This window comes from Puntigrus tetrazona, unplaced genomic scaffold, assembly GCF_018831695.1.
Source record: "Puntigrus tetrazona isolate hp1 unplaced genomic scaffold, ASM1883169v1 S000000008, whole genome shotgun sequence".
Lineage (NCBI taxonomy): Eukaryota > Metazoa > Chordata > Actinopteri > Cypriniformes > Cyprinidae > Puntigrus > Puntigrus tetrazona.
The window spans coordinates 987,450-1,006,249 of record NW_025047688.1 but is presented as its reverse complement, the minus strand read 5'-3'; the positions used below and the strand labels follow the sequence as shown (position 1 = coordinate 1,006,249).

Below are 18,800 nucleotides of genomic sequence, written 5' to 3'. Positions count from 1 at the left end.
TGCCATAGCACCAAACCCAGCAATACGTAATATTTGTGAATTATAACATAGAGACATCCATAGCTAGAAGCTTTTGTGGGTAATATTTTAAAGTTGCTATTACTGTAATTATGATGATGATGATTTATTTTGAAAACACAACAGTCTGGCCTATGATTGTTAACTAAAACTTAACTGAAATAAAAGTAAACAAGATGACTGTTTAGTCAGAGTTGAAGTACTAAAATAATAAAAATGGCCAATAAAATGACTAAAAGTGTAATAATGTAAAACCAAAACAGACAAATGTCAAATCTAATTTACAATATTAACAAAAATATAATGGTGATAAAATAACGCTGATCATAAGATCTGCAGCAGAATTATAACTATAGTCACAACACCTAGCATGCTGACTACCCGTGCATGTATGGTATATATTAAGTCAATTCTGAATATATTATTGGGTTGTAATAATATCAAACCATGTATGCTGTCTACCTAGTCATCACCAGCAGCAGCAGCTCAATTTTTGTTTCCCTTAACCGTGGCTTGTTGATACCACGTTATAGTTTCGTTCTTGTTCAGCATCATCATTAGACATCGCTTTTGGAAACCTTTTATAAGCATGTCCCGCCTGGTATTTGTTTGCATAATATTCTCAAAACTCACCAAGTAAGGACAGCATTGCTGGATATGGGTGTTTCTGAGTCTGCCGTATCTCTGTGCATCTCGTTCTCAAGCTGGTGGCCTGACTACTAAGGGCATCGTATCACTGACGCATCATGTGTGTCCAGCCCCTTGTGCTGATTGGGATATCAAATCATGTATCCATCCTGAATTTTTGGGCATTGTCACAAACCTGTGCTGCTGCCTACCTAGATAAATCAACAGGAAAAAAAGGAAGGCACTGGCCTGTTCTAAATCTGCAACGTATTATAGGTGCGTTTTAGTTCAGCATTATTTTGAGCAGGTTTGAATCTCAAACTAGAAGCAAGGATTCTCAGCGTTTTGGGCAGAACGCCCTCAGACCTAATAGGCTTTGGTTTATTCAAAAGACGTGTTCCAGATCAACGAATAATTAGGTGTCAAAATTGTGGCCAGAATCACCAGCATTTTATATGCTAAAAATGGCGTAGAAATCATTTTTCACCCAGACGTTGCCAGGAAATCTCACGAATAATTGCGCTGATTATCGTTTTGAACATTTTGAAGTGGAACGATTTTAAAAAAGACCCGTAACCGCGAACGATAATCTTTTTAATTATAATTCAAAAAAAGCTAAATGTCGATTTTTATTCTGAATCAACACCGTTCGAATGTTAAGAGTGGCAACTGGCTTGGTTTTGGCACAGCTGTGCGTTGATTGATATATGTATTAACGTGTGTGTGTGTGTGTGTGTGTGTGTGTGTGTGGTGGGGGTGATAGTGTAGAGTGGGCTGTGGCACCTGATCACTGCCTTACAGAGAGTGACACAGTCTGGGTTATTTTTAACCCATCCACAGGGTCAGTGACGGGTCTCTTCCCTTCCTCCTCTCACACCACACGCTGCACAGGGCCTTCTCTTAAGCGTTTATGTCGCGAAACAGACAGATAGACAGATGTGTGGAGTTACACAAACGGGGGCCAGATATGACTACTGTCAGCTGGAGCTCAAACGATCGGCTGTATTTGATCAGTGAAGGGTTTAATTGTCGCAGTGTTTAGCCTCCTTGTCTTTAGTGGAACACCCACATCTCAAAATCCAATCAACAATCGATATGTTGACGCCCTGCATTATTTTTTTTCCTTTTCGTTAAGCCTTTGAGTTCCGATATATTTCGCGAAAGAAGAAACCATCTGCTTTTATTGTGAATTGAATAGCCAGTGTTTTTGTGAGAGAAATACACTACCCATAATTCTGAACTGAGATTGACCAAACAGAGAAGTCTCTGTTACCATGGGAAAAAAAACCGCGAGAAACAAACTCCGCAGCAGCCGCTGACTAACATGAAGCATCGTGATTGGTGTAATCGAAATTTTCTCTCTTACAGGCCACTTAAATATTTCAATGTATAGGAACTTTGCGTTAAAGAGTATTGTTTTTATGCTTTGAATTTAGAACAGATTTGTAGATGCTGTATTTTATATTGTGTCTTTTGCATTGCTTCATGGGATAAACGGAGCATTCCCAATTAAAAAAAAAAAAGTAAAAATAATGAAGCGCAAGCTTTGACCCTGCTCATTTTTGAACTCTTGGTGATAAAAATGAATGGGATAAAAATGCTGTCGTATAATGATATTTCTGGGCACTGATTTACCACAAAAATGTTATTCCTATATATCCTTTATGTTGGTGGATAAACCCGCATGTATAGCTGCATATTCTGTAGTGCATCGACCCGTTGGCCTTTATGAAAACGGACTGTGTTTAATGCAGGCAAGACTGGGGTTTTTTCCAGCGTATGAATTTGTGTTAGAGTGAAAATAGGATTTTTGTACACTATACAGCAAATTCAGCTCCGCTTGCGTGTTCAATCCTAATTCAAGTGCTCTTGTGCGACAGGTTTTGCAGTAGGCATCGGTTAAAAACAGGAGAGAATGTGCCATCCGTCCCTCGGGATCTGCTGCTCATGTCTGAGATGGTGCTGCCGCGGTTTATCATCACTATCATTCAGTACCTGAGAGACGGCTACACTGAGCCAGGTGGGCATCTAATACGTGACAATGCTTTATCCAGTTGTTTTGGGATGTTAATGGTTGGGTTGTTAATGGTTTGTTAAAACAAAAACCTCGCAATTAATCGTTTGACAGAACTCATTTTTAATTTTTAATTTTGGAAAAATGCAATGAATGAGATCATCAGCAATGTGAAAAAAAATTTCTCTGTGCTTTTGAGCGATACGTGTATGGCGTGCACTGTCTGAGGCAGCTAATCGTGCCCGATGGGGGTAACATATGCCGCTTTTTTGTCTCACACACGCATCTTATCATGGGCTGGCAGAGTCGGCTGCTGACAGAGATCTGCAGAAGGTTCTGCAGCAGTTGGAGCCGCACATATCCTTCTTAGAAGAGCTCACCAAGATGGGCGGGGCCATGCGTACCGTTCTCACCAAGATCTTAACCAATCAGCAGACATTTAAAGAACTGAGCATGGGTGAGTATGTGCTGAAAAAGTAACGTTGTTCAAATAGTGTCTTGTTTTTGTTTTTCCAGTCATTTGAGATTCCTTTCCCTTTTGTTTATTGGGGTTGCGTTTATCACATTTTTATTTATTCATTTGACCAATTCCACCCTCTCGCCTTTACAATTGAAAATTCAGTTTTTGTTGGCGTGCTGTTAAAAATCTGCTGTATATATGCCAATGACTTTTCTGATTGGCTGTCTTTTAATTTGAAACAAATACAGATATTTACTGCACAGAAATGTGGAATTGAAATTATGGATCTTGTTAAACTTAGGCTCTTTTGGGAGACGTTCACATCACAGTGTTTGGCAACTTTCTGGCAATTATCTAAATGTGGCCTTGGAGCACAAAACCAGTCCTAAGTTCTATATTTGTGGCAATAACAATACATTGCATCAGTCAAAATGATATATTTTTTTTATGCCAGTAAGTAAAGATCATGTTGTATGAATATATTTTGTACGGAAATATATCAAAACCTAATTTTTGATTAGTAATAATGTGCATGACTAAGAACTTAATTTGGACAAGTTTAAAGGCGGTATTTTTTTTCTATATTTTTTTGTTTTTGTACAAGCTCAGAATCCAGATTTTCAAATAGTTGTATCTCGGCCAAATATTGCTCTACTAGACCATACCTAGTAGATGGAAAACTTATTCATTCACTTTTAATAAAAAGCTGAACAATGATTTGAAAAAATTGCCCCTGCTTTGAGGTCAAGGGTGACAAATGTTTAAAATGACACAGTGTTATGTTATTATAATAACATACAGTCTTAATGTTCTTTATTGGCATCCTGGATTCTGTGATGAACCTTTCCAAAATCCAAATTTTTAACAAAACTTTCCATACAAAACTTTATTTAAGGTGGAACAGGTTGCTTGAGTGTATTAAAATGCTCTCTGCAGAAAAGAATTGGTTGTTTTACTCTTCACTGAGAGGTGGTTTAAAAATGGTTCTTCTGTGGCGTTGCTGCAAAAATCCCCTTGTAGAGTATTTCCTAGATCCTACTTCTCCATTTCTAAACTGTTCTTATTGACTTTTATACATTGATTTATTTTGTTTTTTAGCATAATCAGTTTATATTGTTCCACACCCACAGGTCAAGAGGAGAACGTTTATGCAAAGAGGAACTATGAGAAGTATTTGTCAGCATTGAAGAGTTCGGGTCTGGTGTCGGTGGAGGAGAAAGGAGCAGGAGCCGGGGCAGCAGACGCTTCAGCCGGGGCAGGAGCTCTCAGTTTGCTGGGTAACGCTGAGCTTTATTACTGCTGCGTCAACAGGGAGAGACTCTGGTAATGATATTTTTCTTCATGCTTGTTATTATTTTAGGAGCTACTGCCGCTGCCAGTCTGGAGGACTCTAGCAAAGAGGTAGGCACACAGACTTCTGGGATAGATAAAATGTGACCCAGCAACCAGTCAAAACACAAACGGCAGGGTGTGTCTTCCCTTTGTCATTGTTGAGAACGTAGCCTTCTTTTTTTGGCCGCTGAGCCGATTTGTCAAAGGGAATTGTTTTAGCCGTGCTCATTGTTGAGAAGAGTGGGTCAAATCAAAGCGGTCCACGTCTTTGTTTGACAGGAGGATCAGGATGGGCTGCAGGGCGTGGGCCAGAGGAAGAGAGTCAAGCTCAGTAGCAGTACCAAAGGTAGATCCCGTTACATCGCGTCATTCTTACATTTCGTGAGCGGTTATTCCTCAAATAATGCAGTAACAAAATATCTCCTTTTCCTGTTTTGTTAGATCCATCCATAATGGACACCCTGAAACACAAATGTTTTTTAGAAGAGTTATTGTTTTGGACTATCAAGTATGAATTTCCACAGAAGATGGTCACTTTTTTGCTCAACATGTTGCCAGATCAGGATTACAAGGTATTTTATGCTGTCAAAGTCTTATGTATATGCAGCAGTCATAAGTAGTATGGGTGCATTGAAAAAATCGAAACTTAAGACTTTTGCGGTCCATTATGGCAAATGATCTTTTAATTTGCTAGTAGATCGCGAGTTGTTATTCTTTCTGCTACTTTGGGAGTGTTAGTATCGGACCTTGTACATATGGGTTGTGTTGCACCAGATGTTCATGAGTTCTTACACTGTGCTTTATCTTGTCGCTGCATGTGTTAAGAATGATAGCAGCTAGTGGATGGTAAGCTCGCCATAAAGTAATGTTTAGTTGCATAATATGAAGTTTACTTTCAGTGTTCATGATGGTAAAAAAAAACATAACAGAAAAATTCTACGTAAATGTGGTTCTCTAAAACGGATGTTTTGCATGTGATGGGAACACAAGGGAAAAGCATTAAAATATTTTGTCGTGATCATTATTTATCCAAGTCTTCAAACATTTAACGGTGTGTAAATTGAAATGATTGTCCCTTTACACCACTATTGATGCTCATGCAACCGGTCCATGATTTATAAATAATGTTTTTAGATATATAAATAAATAAAATTTAACCAGAATCTGTAACGGGGACTTCCTTCTCGTGCTCCACAGATCACGTTCACTAAAACATTTGTACAACACTATGCCTTCATCATGAAGACCCTCATGAAGAGTCACGAGTCGGACACCATGTCCAACCGCATCGTTCACATCAGCGTGCAGCTCTTCAGTAACGAGGAGCTGGCGAGACACGTCACAGAGGAGTGCCAGTTACTGGACATCATGGTCACTGTGCTCCTCTACATGATGGAGAGCTGCCTTATCAAGAGCGAACTGCAAGGTAACAGACCAAACAACGGCGTAGGCTGTGTTCCAAATGGCTTTCTACCGTGCTGCAGTGTGTAAACCTTGCACCGTTTGCAAAGTTATTGGGTGAGTGCTTTCTGAATGTCCCGAAATGTCTTCGATCTGTCACAGATGAGGAGAACAATCGTCACGTGGTGGTGAACTGTGGTGAAGCTCTACTGAAGAATAACACCTACTGGCCTTTAGTTAGTGATTTTATTAATATCCTCTCGCACCAAAGTGTGGCCAAGCGCTTCCTAGAGGATCATTCTCTGCTGCTGCTATGGATGAGTTTCGTCTCCTTCTTCCAAGGTCAGTAACTGAGGGGAAACTCGGAAGTTTCTGCAACGCTTGTTTGCTTGAGTCCTATGGATAGCAAAATGGAAATTTTGTGTTTAATTAAACAATGAATTATGAGAGGCTGTGTTTTGTTGTGAAATAGTTCCCAGCTGTCATTATTGTGACCGCACTTAGAATATGGCTCGGCCTTCAATGTCTTTTATGCCAGTGAAAAGCACTCAGGGCTATTAGTTTGAGAAAGGTCATTAAAGCTTGTTAATTAAAATGAAAGCACTGTAGGTTATCTTACAGTTGAAACTAGGTCTCGGTGAGTCAGTGATCGACTCTGATGTTATGGATTTCCTCTCTGTGTCTTCTGCCGTGTTAGGGATGAATCTGAATAAGCGAGAGCTGAATGAGCATGTGGAGTTCGAGTCTCAGACTTATTATGCAGCGTTTGCAGCTGAGCTGGAGGCCTGTGCTCAGCCCATGTGGGGTCTCCTGACACACTGCAAAGTCAAAGTGAGGCTACAGTCATGTCTACATTTTTTTTTTTTTTTTTAAATGCTCTCATTTAGATGCTACGCACACACAGTTCTATTTCAGCATTTAGTACTGTATTGTTTCAAGTTTGTGGAATTCAAAATTGCATTTTGTGTGAACATCTCTTGTTTATTGTCAGGAAACCCAAGAGTACACTAAGACGGTGGTGCGGTACTGTCTGGAAACGCTTCAGATGTGGTTTGATGCCATTGGGTTTGTAGATGAGGTACAGTCTTTTTACATTTCTGCTTTTAGATTGTCTTGATAAACGTGGAATCGGTAAGTAACCCCTCTCTCTCTTTCTCTCCGTCACAGCCTGCCCTCAACCAGCTGACCTTTCATTTACCTCTCCATAGATACTATGCCATGTTCCTCAGCAAGGTGAGCTTGACTCAGCTTTACACGCTCAGAACCTGCAGCAGTGGTGGTCCTGAATCGATCCGTGTTTTAGAACAAATCGGTTGAGTGAATAATTCAACGCCTCACTCATAAAGACAGTCACTTGTTAAACTGTGCAGGAGTCATTAAAAAAAAATCAGTGGCGGTTAATCAATGATGTATTGATCTTTTACTCTCAGGGAAGAGCTGCTTAAGAGTCGGATTTTAAATAGGGTCCAGAAGTTCGTCCTGTTTGATGCCTTTTTTTGATGATTGTAAACTGTTTTGCAGGGAGTGAAGTGTCAAGGTCTAGATTTAGACAGTTTGCTTCCTGATCAGGAGATGCTTATGAAGATCATGGTTCACCCTCTTCAAATACAGGTAATACATAATGAAGGTGAGATTAAGAATAAAACTGTGTAAAAATGAGCATCTGATTGTGTGTAATTAATCAGTAGCTTGCTTGTCAGCGTTCATTCACCCTCGCGTCAAGATCAGACATATTCTTATGGTTGTCAGTTTACCAGTGCTGTCCATATTACAAATATCTCAAAATGTACTAAATGTCTTTATGGAACTTGATCTTTACTTAATATCCGAATGATTTCTGCCACAAAAAAGAAGAACTCTGCAGAAAATGTGAAACGCGAAAAGGTATTTTTAGATGAAGAAAGAAAATCCAATGAATTATAACTCCCCAGAGATATGAGTTCTATTTATGCTGTAACAGAGTTCTTTTGATTTGGATCTAGGTGCTAAAATGTTCCAGCCATACGCGAGGCTTGTGTTGTGTAATGCTCCAGCCGTTTGGCATAAATCTTCACTGATGCCTCATGTTTCGCTTCTGGCATGTGACTTGATGTCATGTGACAGTGTTATGGAGCTAATGCCACAGTGTATGAGAAGTAGACAGGACCCGTGTGCTGATCCGTGTGTGTTTCTGCAGGCTAGTCTGTCTGAGATCCATAGTAACATGTGGGTGAGAAATGGGCTGCAGATTAAAGGTCAGGCCATGACGTATGTCCAGTCTCACTTCTGTAACTCCATGATTGACCCAGACATCTACCTCCTGCAGGTAAGCTGTTGACACTCACTCGCTCACCCAACACTACTGCGCTGAAATAGTTGTTCATCCGGGGAAATCCAGAAACCTTGGTCACATCCAGAAACCTTGGTTTTATAGAACAATTTCAAAGATCTGTGTGTCACTTACAGCACCAAAACTGAGGTCTTTTTTCATTTTTTTTAGACCGTATTTCTTTATATTTCCATTTTCATGGCTTAAGAAAAAAGTTGGAATATTTCTTACATTAATCTTTCTTGCTTTCATTTTCATAATTAAATCATTCATTAAAGGTTAAGGCAGTCGTTATGGTTTTTCTAAACATTACTGGCTAATTGAAGTGATTGATGTTTCCTGAATGATGTTTAAAGGAATAATTCACCCAGAAAAACGAAAAACACTTGGTAACACTTTTTTATTTTATAATGCATTATAAGGGTATTCTTAAGGCATTATACTGACTGCATAATGCATTATAAAAAAACTTTACAATGTGTTATATCATCTCATGAATAATTAGAAAAACAGTTATAATACATGTACCTATTTGTGATTATAACCTTTGAGTATGATTATTTATAACACACAATGAACACCAAAAAAAATCTACTTAATGTCAAGATGTGATATAGTTCATTATAATTTTAGACCTGCACAGTACCTTACAACATCTTGTGATTGGTTAGGTGCTGAGTGTTATTTGAGTGTTTCCTGTGAGGCTAATATTGAGACTAATGTGAGCTAAATATTACTTTCAATTGAAAAAAATGCATTGTTTATTATATAAACCTAAGTGTATTAGTAGAAAGCTAAGTATCCTATACTCTGTATGTCTGTTGAGAAAGAGTTTAAATGCATAAGTAAAATGGCAAGATATGAGACTTATGATGCATTATAACTAAAAATAATCCATTGTAACTTAAGTGGATGGATGGTGTTCATCGTGTTACAAAAGATCATACTGTTACCACAAATAAGTAAATATTATACCACAACTTAAAACTGTCCTTATAAATGTTCATGAGTTGATACAACATGTAACTACTAAAATGTGGGTGAACTATTCCTTTAACGGCTGCCACTTTAAACCGTATTTAGATTTCGGTCTGTTTTTGTTCTTCAGGTGTGTGCATCTAGACTGGATCCAGATTACTTCATTTCGTCCGTGTTTGAGAGGTGCGAGAACGTTTCTCTCTCGGTTTGCGTGTTCTCACTGGTGGATGGCTCCTGAAAGCTCTGTGTTTGCCTCAGGTTCAAGGTGGTGGATTTGCTGACGATGGCGTCTCAGCATCAGAACGCAGTGCTGGACTCGGAGCAGGAGAGACCCATGCTGGAGGGAGCGCTGACCTTCCTGGTCATTCTGTGCAGTCTCAGGATACACCTAGGTGCGCGTCTTCAGACATGACATCACGGAATAAAATATCACTTCTGATCAGTGAATCATAGTTGCATTCACACACAGTGTGGTTATAAAGAAGAGAGATTAAACTCAATGGGACTCACACCTGCGTTCTGAAAGCGCGTTCTTACTGAATTAAAAGAAACGGAGATGGAGGTATTGACTCGCGTCTTTCTCTCTTTGTGTGTCATTGCAGGAATGTCTGACGATGAGATTTTGAGAGCGGAGATGGTGTCGCAGTTGTGTATGAATGATCGTACCCACAGTTCCCTGCTAGATCTTGTATCCTTTCACCAGAAAAAAAACACTGTTCGATAAGTATTCCCTGCTTTGTGCTTTTGCAAGCGTTAGTACATCTTGTCAAGTTGTGCACGGGTTTTGTATCATGAGATTCAAATGATCTTTTTGTTTTCTTTGAAAAAAGTGAAATTCTTTAACCCATTCCAAAAAGAGGCACTTTAATTCTACAATTTCGATATAACTGTTCGTGTATGTGGGTCAAAGACGGCCACGTCAAAAGAAATATATTATTATGAATTTTATGTCCATAGAAAGCACATTAAATGTAATTAGTGTCTACTTTTACGTTTTTTGAGAATAAAATGTATACATTTGGTTGAAATAATGTTACGTTTTCGTTCAGTGTAACAATATTCTGTTTTTTTATCTATATCAATATTTATGTATAAATGTAAATAAAATGCTGACTTCTACATGTTAAAATGTATTAAAATAAAAATATGGGAACATTAAATTTTATTGGTTTGAAACTAGTTCAAAAAATCTTCCATATAATTAATAAATAAATGCTTTAAATATGCCCGGCAGAATTGTTACACTGAATGACATTTTAGTAGATTTCTTCTGTAAATTGGGGAAAAGATCAGGAAAAACTAAATTGTAATTAAATTAAACAAAACATTTTGGGAACAATTTAAAGCAGTTTTACACTTACTGTTTTTTTTTTTTGCTTAAACCCTGCTTAAGATCCGAAATATGTGCTGTTGTTGATTTTCACATGTGAAAGTGGCGTTTTATAAATTAAAACAAAAAGTGTTTTCTAAATGGCGGGGGACGGTGGATGACCACATCCACGCGGGCCTTACTTAAACTGTTTAATATTAATCGCATTGCAGAGAATAATCTCTGTTTGAGCTTAAATCAAATATTTTGATCACGTCGGTTGTAGTCTGATGCTCGTCCTTGACTGTAGCTGTAGATCCCAGAGAACCCGAACCCTAAGAGCGGTGTGGTGCCGGGCAGCTGTAGTTTTGAGGAGATGCTGTCTGCTGTAGCTGATTTTAAAGCCCCGGTGTTTGAGCCTGGAGGGTCCATGCAGCAGGGCATGTACACGCCTAAAGGTGACCCCACACAAACCTCCGAGTACCTGCGGATGGCAGCGAGACTTCTCTGCTTTAGGGCCGAAGCCTCTGCTCCTCTAGCAGTGGTTGCCTTTGCTTTTGTTAATTGTTTCAGAACCTGACCAAACAGATTTCTGTACTTCTTAAAATTCAGTTCTAATTATGTATTTAAGATAAAAAAAATTCTGCAAAGTATGCATTCATTTGATCAAAATTAATAAAATGATTACAATTTCAATTAACATTTTATTACAGTATTATATATTTTAAAATGTAATTTATTCCTGCGATGTCAAAAATATAGCAGTTTTTTTTTTTCCCCAATATCACACATTTTATGTATTTTACAGGCTGCTCACGGACTAATGACAGGATATTTCATGGTTGATCTGTTCATTCAAAAATGTGATGAAGAATTATAGTGTTAGAGTTTATACTTGTTCTGCTCATCTTTTTAAAACTTTTTTTAAAGTGTGCTTATGGCTGTAATGGTCATTAAGTTCATTGCTCAGCTCTTGCCACATGGTGGCACACTGAGGCTGTTTCAAAACTGTTTGTGTGTGTGTGTGTGTGTGTGTGTGTGTTTTCCAGCGGAAGTCTGGGAGAAAGAGTTTGACCCCATAATGGTGATCCTGCGCACGGTGTACCGCAGAGACGTGCAGTCGGCCATGGATCGATACGCAGCATTGTGAGTCTCTGAACTCCTCCAGACCTCCTCATTTTAACGTTCGCTTTATCATTTAAACGCCATGCGCCGTCAGTTTCAATTCTTTTTTTCACAAATCGAGATTCTTAAGGTGTAGTTTATGAATGCATGCAAATGGTGTGGTTTATACAACATGTATGCGAATTTATTTATTAATTTTTTCCCTGCGAGTAGGTAAATGGACTATCGTTGGCAGTTGCAAAGGCAGAAATGAGAGCCTTTGACTAGTTTAATATAGTAATGCTGGTTAAAAAACCAAAAAGCATCGAGTCTGAGGTGGAAGCTCTCATTGATCATCCTGAAACCAAACCGAGAAAAAGAAAAAACTCCCCCGTGGAGCCGCAAATTGCTCGATTTTGTGTGCTGTTGACCTTGTGTTTGAGGGTCGCTCTGTGATAGAGGGAATTATCTTCAGGGTCACTACTTTTCTTGTTTTGAGGAAGGCGTTCGTGGAGGAACTTACACCTGAAATGGGTTTTCCCGATTAGTCATGTCACGGAGAATCAATACATCACACCTCCAATGCGGATTCCCTTTCCAACCACAGCCTTTTTTCTTCTTTTTTTTGATGGATAAAATAAGAAAAAAGGTACCGGTACTGCTAAAAATGTATAAGGTATCCAACCCTAATACTAACTACTCATTTGTACTCTTGTATAAACCCCTGGTGACCAATAGCATGCATGGCCTTAAAGAAATAGAAGTTATTTTTTCGGTCATCTTGACATTAAAAGCGTATTCTGGTCTCTGTAAATTCAGCGGCCTGGTTAAATGATAGTTCTGCAATAGCTGCAAGATCAACGTGAAATCCGTAAAGTGTCGGAAAGAGAGACGTCATGTACTATAAGTGGTTTTCAGCGGGACGTGCTGTATGTGACATTGGCCGTGTCGGTTTGTGAATATGTTTCGGTTGTGCTCGTGTCCGGCCGCTGGATGATGGATTACCTGTCAAGAGGACTAAATATTGTATATCCCTTGTTCATTTCAATGCTAATGGGGTCTGTGGTGTCTTTTAAAGCAGGGCAGCTGTGTTCAAGTCTGATCAGTTTTTCTCAAGCATACGTTTTTGTTTGCGGTTGTTGTGTGTTTGCATTTTATCAGATGCATTCGTGGCTTCTGTGGCTGTACCTCCGTTATATCAGATGTGCATTGTAACGTGATTTAAACTCCAGTTTGGTTTCAAAACCCAAATTCCCAGTGTTTGTAATTTACTGGCCACCCTTTTCCATATGTGACCCCAAAACAGGTTTTAAGTCACTGGGGGTGTATGTGTAAAAAAAAAATACATTGTATAGGTAAAAATGATTGGTTTTATGCCAAAAATCATAGGATGTTATGTAAAGATCAGGTTGAATGCACCATGAATACATTTTGTAATTTATATATGTGTGTGTGTGTGTGTGTGTGTGTATATATATATATATATATATATATATTATAAAAAAATTAATGAAATAAACATTTTTTTGGACAACTTGAAAGGCTGTTTTCACAATACTTTCTCTTTTTTTTTTTTTTTTTTTCAACCTCAGATTCCAGATTTTCAAATAGTTGCATCTCAGATTTTGAAACATTGGCACTTATGGCTGGTTTTGTGGTCCAGAGTCACAAATAATGGAATGTGAATGCAGATTTGGCTTTTTTTATATTAGTATGGTAACTATGCTAAAGCCATTTGGGTTGTTTATTAATCATCTAATAAGCACTTTTTGTCTTTTGTAGTTTGAAACAGTCTGGCGTTCATACGGGGAACCCCTGGCCGCCCTATAAGGAGAGGACCCCTCTGCACCCCTGCTATAAAGGACTGGTGCGCCTTCTGCACTGCAAAACCCTACATATTGTCATCTTTACATTGCTTTACAAGGTGAGATTTATCATAGAATAAAACATGCTTTTTATTTAGCATTTCAGTTGTAGATGTCTGGTCATCTAGTAGAAGTCAATGTCTTTTCACCTCTGTTAACTGTTTTTATGTTTGCGTTTCAGATCTGGATGGATCATCAGAACATGTCTGAACATGTGTTGTGTATGGTGCTATACCTGATAGAACTTGGACTTGATAATCAGATCCAGGATGACAAAGTGGAAGAAGTAATTTATTATTAATTAAATTTTTTAAATTTAAATATTTAGCTGCTGCTAAATAGTTTTGACAATTTTTGATGTACAGATTGCAGCTCATTATGATATTATTTTATAGCAGTGTTGATATGCAGTATAGTCAGCTGGGACCGCATTAGCCGGGTAATCAACCAATAGTTTTTAAGATAGATACTGGATGAAAACAGACAGGGCTTAGACTAAGCCAGGATTAGGCCATAGGTCAGTTAGGACAGTCATTTTTATGAACATGTCTTTTTCTTTTTTAAAGCTTAAGCTTTAGCTAAATCGGGGGCAATAGTTCTACATTATTTAAAAACAGTAAAAAAAAAAAAACAAACATGAATAAATATGCTTTATTTGCTTCTACACCTGACACCTGATGATTCAAAACAACAAAAATATAAAGATTAGCATTTTTGCTCTTCCAGCAGACAATTATCGGTGCCGATTAATCGGTCGATCTCTATTACAAACAGTTGCCTACAATCAAGTACAGCAGAATAATTTTTTATAGAAAAAAATGACTGAAAATTACCCAATTTATCCAGCTTCAAAGTCTGTGTAGAGTCGATATTAAATGTGTGTTCTGAGTTTGTCACGCCGCTGAAAAATGCGAATGCTAAAATTTGAACGCAAAAAAATGATTAGCAAATAAACTAAGGTATCAAAATCTTGATTGAACAGATGGACCGCTGATGCTAATGCGCTCCAGTTATTAAGTGCGTGTTAGACCTGAAGCAGCACTGCTCAGAACGATCGATGTCTGACATCAAAGTACCGCGAGAGCGATTCGAAGCATAATGAGCATCTGCTCTCTATAGCTCTTACTGTACTGATGTCTGCTTCAAGTCTAACGCAGCTTTTATAGTTTGCTGGAGGGCTAGTGCTCGCCGGCTCCAACGAGCTTTGATTTTGACCTGCCCAAAATATCCAGATCACGAAAAATAGTGAAAAACCGATTAACGGTGTCACTCCACCATTAAGTTATTATATAGTTCCCAATCTTTGTAACGTGTTTAAGCAAAGCATTTCTAAAACGTATAATGCGTTTACGAAGAATTCTTAGCATTGACTTTATACTGACTTGGTTGCAGTTTCCGTGGAAACGAAGCATCGTCGCAACACGCTCAAATCAAACCAACACACCGTAATTACTCCATTGGCGCTTAACTTATTAAATCTGTGCTGGTCCAGAACCGAACAGCTTCTGACTTGATCATTTGTGGCAGCTGAAAGCACAAGCTTAAGATAAGGACTCCAGGCTGTTGTTGTTGTTTTGTCTGTCTTGCTGATATGTCTGTCTTTTCTCCTCGCTCTGTCGTAGGAGCCCTCTATCGAGGAACACTGCCATGACAGCTGGTTCCCGGGCACCAGTCTGCTGTCTAACCTCCATCACGTCATCAACTTTGTGCGGGTTCGAGTGCCAGAGACGGCACCTGAGGTGGAGAGGAAGAGGGAGAGGGAGAGAGAGCGAGAAACTCCACCCAGCACCAGCTCTGAGAGCAGCACCTTCGGACAGGTGAGCCAGACACCCTCTGGTCTGAAGGGTCACCCATCTCTGCGTGCTTTTGAGTTTAGTATTTGACTTCACTCTCATTTTACAGAGCTCCAGAAGACTGACGGGAAATTGGAGAGAGGTAGAAGGATTTAGGAAAGATTTTAAAGTGGTGTGAAATGATTTCTGAAGTTCAGTTTTGGATAAGCAATGGTTTAAATTAGGAAGACTGCACTCGTTTTGTTTGGTAGACATGATTTTCAAATATATTTATAGACCAGTCGCTCCTTTCTTGTCATTTATTATTTCCAATAATTCTGCTGACACAAGTTAGTGGGTCTGTGACAAATAAGCTTGTCTGAGGTTATGAAAACGTTGATGTGCAAAGATTTTAGAAATGCAGTGTAAGTTGTGTTTGCAATAAACTTTGGATAATTAAAAATATCAAGTGATGTAAACAATAATTTTAATGCACGACTGTGAACATCTGATGGATGATGTTTTAAAACTTTTATAAACTCATCTTTCAATTGATTACCCAGAAAAAAAATTCATTTGATTACCCTTTTTTTTTTAGTAATGTATAATACAGTTGTCAGGATCAAATGCTTGAAATTAATTTTTTTGAAACATGACTGCTTCGCTGCTTTAAAAAAAAAGTTTTGCCAAGTAACTAGGAACACTACTTTTCAAAAGTTTGGGATAAGTACTGCATTTATTTGATCCAAAGTACAGGGGGAAAAAAGCTAAATAATATTACAATTTATGAATAACATTTCTATTTTAATATGCATTAAGATCCAATTTATTAATGTGGTAGCAAAGCAGAATTCTCATTTGTCTTGTGTAGATTTGATCTGACAATTAAACATTGCGTTCGTCATTTAAAAAGATTTCTTCGGTTCTTTTGAAGATCCAGATCCAGACACACAAAATAAATATAATGCCATTTGACCCAATTAAAAATAAATGCACAGGAAATAGAGCACTGGTCGTAATGTGCCTTGAGGTACCTTTAGTTTTCTTTGTGTGTGAATTATTATTATTATTATTATTATTATTATTTCTGCGTTGTTTTCTCCTGCCTGGTTTGTTTGACGTGTTCACAGAATGTTCTAGCTTGAGATGAGAGGAAGTTCTCTTTAACTGCATGCGTTTTAAGTGATGTATAGTGAAATAATGAGTCTTGAGCTCAGTGGTCAGCGGTTAAATATTCATCCACTTCAGTGAGACCAGCATGCAAATTGAACACACTATGGACGCCTGACACGGTCCATAAGGGTTAGTACACACAGGAATTGTCCTTTAACGTCGATTCCAGGATATGTTCTGCCGAACGTCAATCAGAAATGAATACAATTAAAGCAGGTCTGTTTTTATGACCGGTGTCAGGTCTACCTTTGAGCTTCACCTTTGTGTATTTCACTTTCTGTGATCGTTTATCCTGTCTTTCTGTTTCCCTCGTTGGGCAGCAAATGTCACGTGTCTAATATATTTTCCTAAATTGTTCCTCTGGGGCTGGTTGATGGTTCAGAAAGCCAAATCCAAATTTCAGGTCATGAATTTGCCTTATGGGACTTCAGCAAACACTCAGCTTTATTGTTAAAATACCGTTCAAGAGTTATACAGTATAAATGATGATAAAACATGCTAATGCACCCTAGCTATCCACAATCTGTCTGTATTATATATTTTATAAAAGCGCTAGTCCCTTTAATGCCCCTATTATGGGTAATGTAAAGTAATATTGGTTTTGGAAGTCCCTAACAACAGGCTGACATGCATGCAAGATCAAAAACACTTTTTTGTCTTCTAATATGCATTTATTTTTACCTTTATTTGCTCAATGACTCCCAAATATTGAGCATTTTTCCAAACCCCTTCTTTGCGATTGGTCTCATTTTCCACTCGTCATGCCCGTAAGGCCTGAGATAAAGCAGTGTTTGTGAGCACGGTGCTGTTTGTATAGCTTTATCGCTCCAAAAGCAGCACCTAGTGGTGAAGATTGAATTTTAACAATAGCATGTAAAGTTCTTGCTGTGAGTGACCATGGCCAAACTAATTTCTTCTACGCAAGCATGGGTGTTATACGTCTAGTTTCATTCTGCCTAGTCATTTTCTGTCTGTGGTTTTCTCCTCAGAACCTGCGCGAGGCTCAGGTGTTCAGTCTTGTGGCGGAGCGCAGAAGAAAGTTCCAGGAGATCATAAACCGCAGTAACCACGAGGCCAGTCAGGCAGTGCGGCCCAAGTCCTCGTCCTCTCGCTGGCTGCCGCCCGGCTCGCCTCCGCAGCTGGTGACCGAGATCCTGGAGATCCGCGAGAGCATGCTGTCTCTGCTGGTCAAGCTGCACCAGAAACTGTCCGCCAAGCAGAACTCTCTGTCTCTGAGCTCGTTGGCCGAGGTGGATCCGGCTCATCACTCGCACGGAGATGGGTTAACGGCCATCGAACGGATCCTGGCCAAAGCTGCCGCCCGTAGTCGGCACAGCAAGAGGTGCCTACAGGAAATCTGTGGGAAAGTCTGTCCTCCCATACCGCCCAAGAAGAACAGTCCCGGAGATAAGAAGAGCATGGACAAGGAAGAGAGGTGTGTGTGCTCCCCGTTTAATTTCCACCCAAAATTGAACCTTTACTCAAAATAATTACGCATGCTTTTTATCCACCAGCTATAGCATGCACCTCTTTGAGGTTACCATAGAGCAGTATTAGACGACACCGCTCATTTGTTTGTCCCTGACATTGTCAGCTGGAAACTCTTGAAGCGTGTCATTACTGTCTGTATTAGTTTATGCCCCTCTATAAAGTGTCTGTTCCTCCCTTCCAAATCACAAAGAAGACAGATTGACAATGACGCAATGCTCTCATTTAAGGCCCCGATATACTTCAAACTAACTTTTTTCGCTCTTCATTTGAGGACAAAAAGAAGTTCGAAAAAGCTCGAGCAACAGTATACGTTTTTTCTGAACATTCAGACACCCCCGTGCTGTTGGAGGTGGGGTGTAGATTCATGTAAAATAAAAAGAAGCACAGCAGTATGGTGTAATATTTGCTTGCTGCCTTTCCTTTCATTCTTTTCATGGCTTTGGAAAACTTTCATCTGATGCTTCAGACCAATGGTCCCCCAAAAGTTGGCTTTGATGAGCCGATCTGAAATGCCTAAACGATCTTGGCGTAATTTTGGTTCCTTGATTTAGTTTGAAGTCTATTCGGGGCCTTTAATCAAGGTTTTTAACCAGGTTTTAATCTATGCTGTCAAACAATATGAGCATAAGTGCACTTTTTTTCTGAGGTAAAGAATTATACAAGCTTTTCTTCAATGACCAAAGGTTTTCTGTAGGGGTGACAGGTGTATTTATTTTGGGTCCATCAAACATGGTTTTGTGGTCCAAGGTCACAAAAGAGATTTGAGTCTGATTTGATTTTAGTTTGCTTACAATGTAGAATACACTTAAGTAGATATTATTTTGCAAATTTACATTTTAGACATCAATATTGGCACAAACTTGCATCAGGACATCCTTTTTTTTCACTGTTTATAGAAGTGTTTGACCACCAGCTTTATAAAATGTATTTGATCATTTATTAGGGCTG

The 18,800-nt window shown here is 38.8% G+C and overlaps 1 protein-coding gene across 5 annotated transcripts in view; it reads left to right on the top strand.

Moving 5' to 3' along the window:
- ubr3 (ubiquitin protein ligase E3 component n-recognin 3) overlaps positions 1-18,800 on the top strand; it is a 40,443-nt gene that overhangs the window by 1,247 nt on the left and 20,396 nt on the right. For 3 of the 5 annotated variants that reach the window (XR_006248470.1, XM_043229567.1, XM_043229565.1), the window contains exons 2-24: positions 2,526-2,665; positions 2,964-3,116; positions 4,250-4,396; positions 4,480-4,520; positions 4,731-4,797; positions 4,893-5,023; positions 5,649-5,877; positions 6,015-6,194; positions 6,550-6,683; positions 6,844-6,930; positions 7,020-7,085; positions 7,374-7,463; positions 8,029-8,157; positions 9,269-9,321; positions 9,397-9,530; positions 9,741-9,826; positions 10,764-10,905; positions 11,497-11,593; positions 13,334-13,475; positions 13,598-13,702; positions 15,039-15,233; positions 15,319-15,351; positions 17,351-17,796. Coding sequence is in view for 4 of the 5 variants with exons in the window: in XM_043229567.1 (XP_043085502.1) it covers positions 2,526-2,665; positions 2,964-3,116; positions 4,250-4,396; positions 4,480-4,520; positions 4,731-4,797; positions 4,893-5,023; positions 5,649-5,877; positions 6,015-6,194; positions 6,550-6,683; positions 6,844-6,930; positions 7,020-7,085; positions 7,374-7,463; positions 8,029-8,157; positions 9,269-9,321; positions 9,397-9,530; positions 9,741-9,826; positions 10,764-10,905; positions 11,497-11,593; positions 13,334-13,475; positions 13,598-13,702; positions 15,039-15,233; positions 15,319-15,351; positions 17,351-17,796 (3,027 nt within the window). In the remaining variant the exon portion in view is untranslated. The remainder of the gene's footprint in view (positions 1-2,525; positions 2,666-2,963; positions 3,117-4,249; positions 4,397-4,479; positions 4,521-4,730; positions 4,798-4,892; positions 5,024-5,648; positions 5,878-6,014; positions 6,195-6,549; positions 6,684-6,843; positions 6,931-7,019; positions 7,086-7,373; positions 7,464-8,028; positions 8,158-9,268; positions 9,322-9,396; positions 9,531-9,740; positions 9,827-10,763; positions 10,906-11,496; positions 11,594-13,333; positions 13,476-13,597; positions 13,703-15,038; positions 15,234-15,318; positions 15,352-17,350; positions 17,797-18,800) is intronic. The other 2 variants (XM_043229566.1, XM_043229568.1) reach the window with 1 other exon arrangement.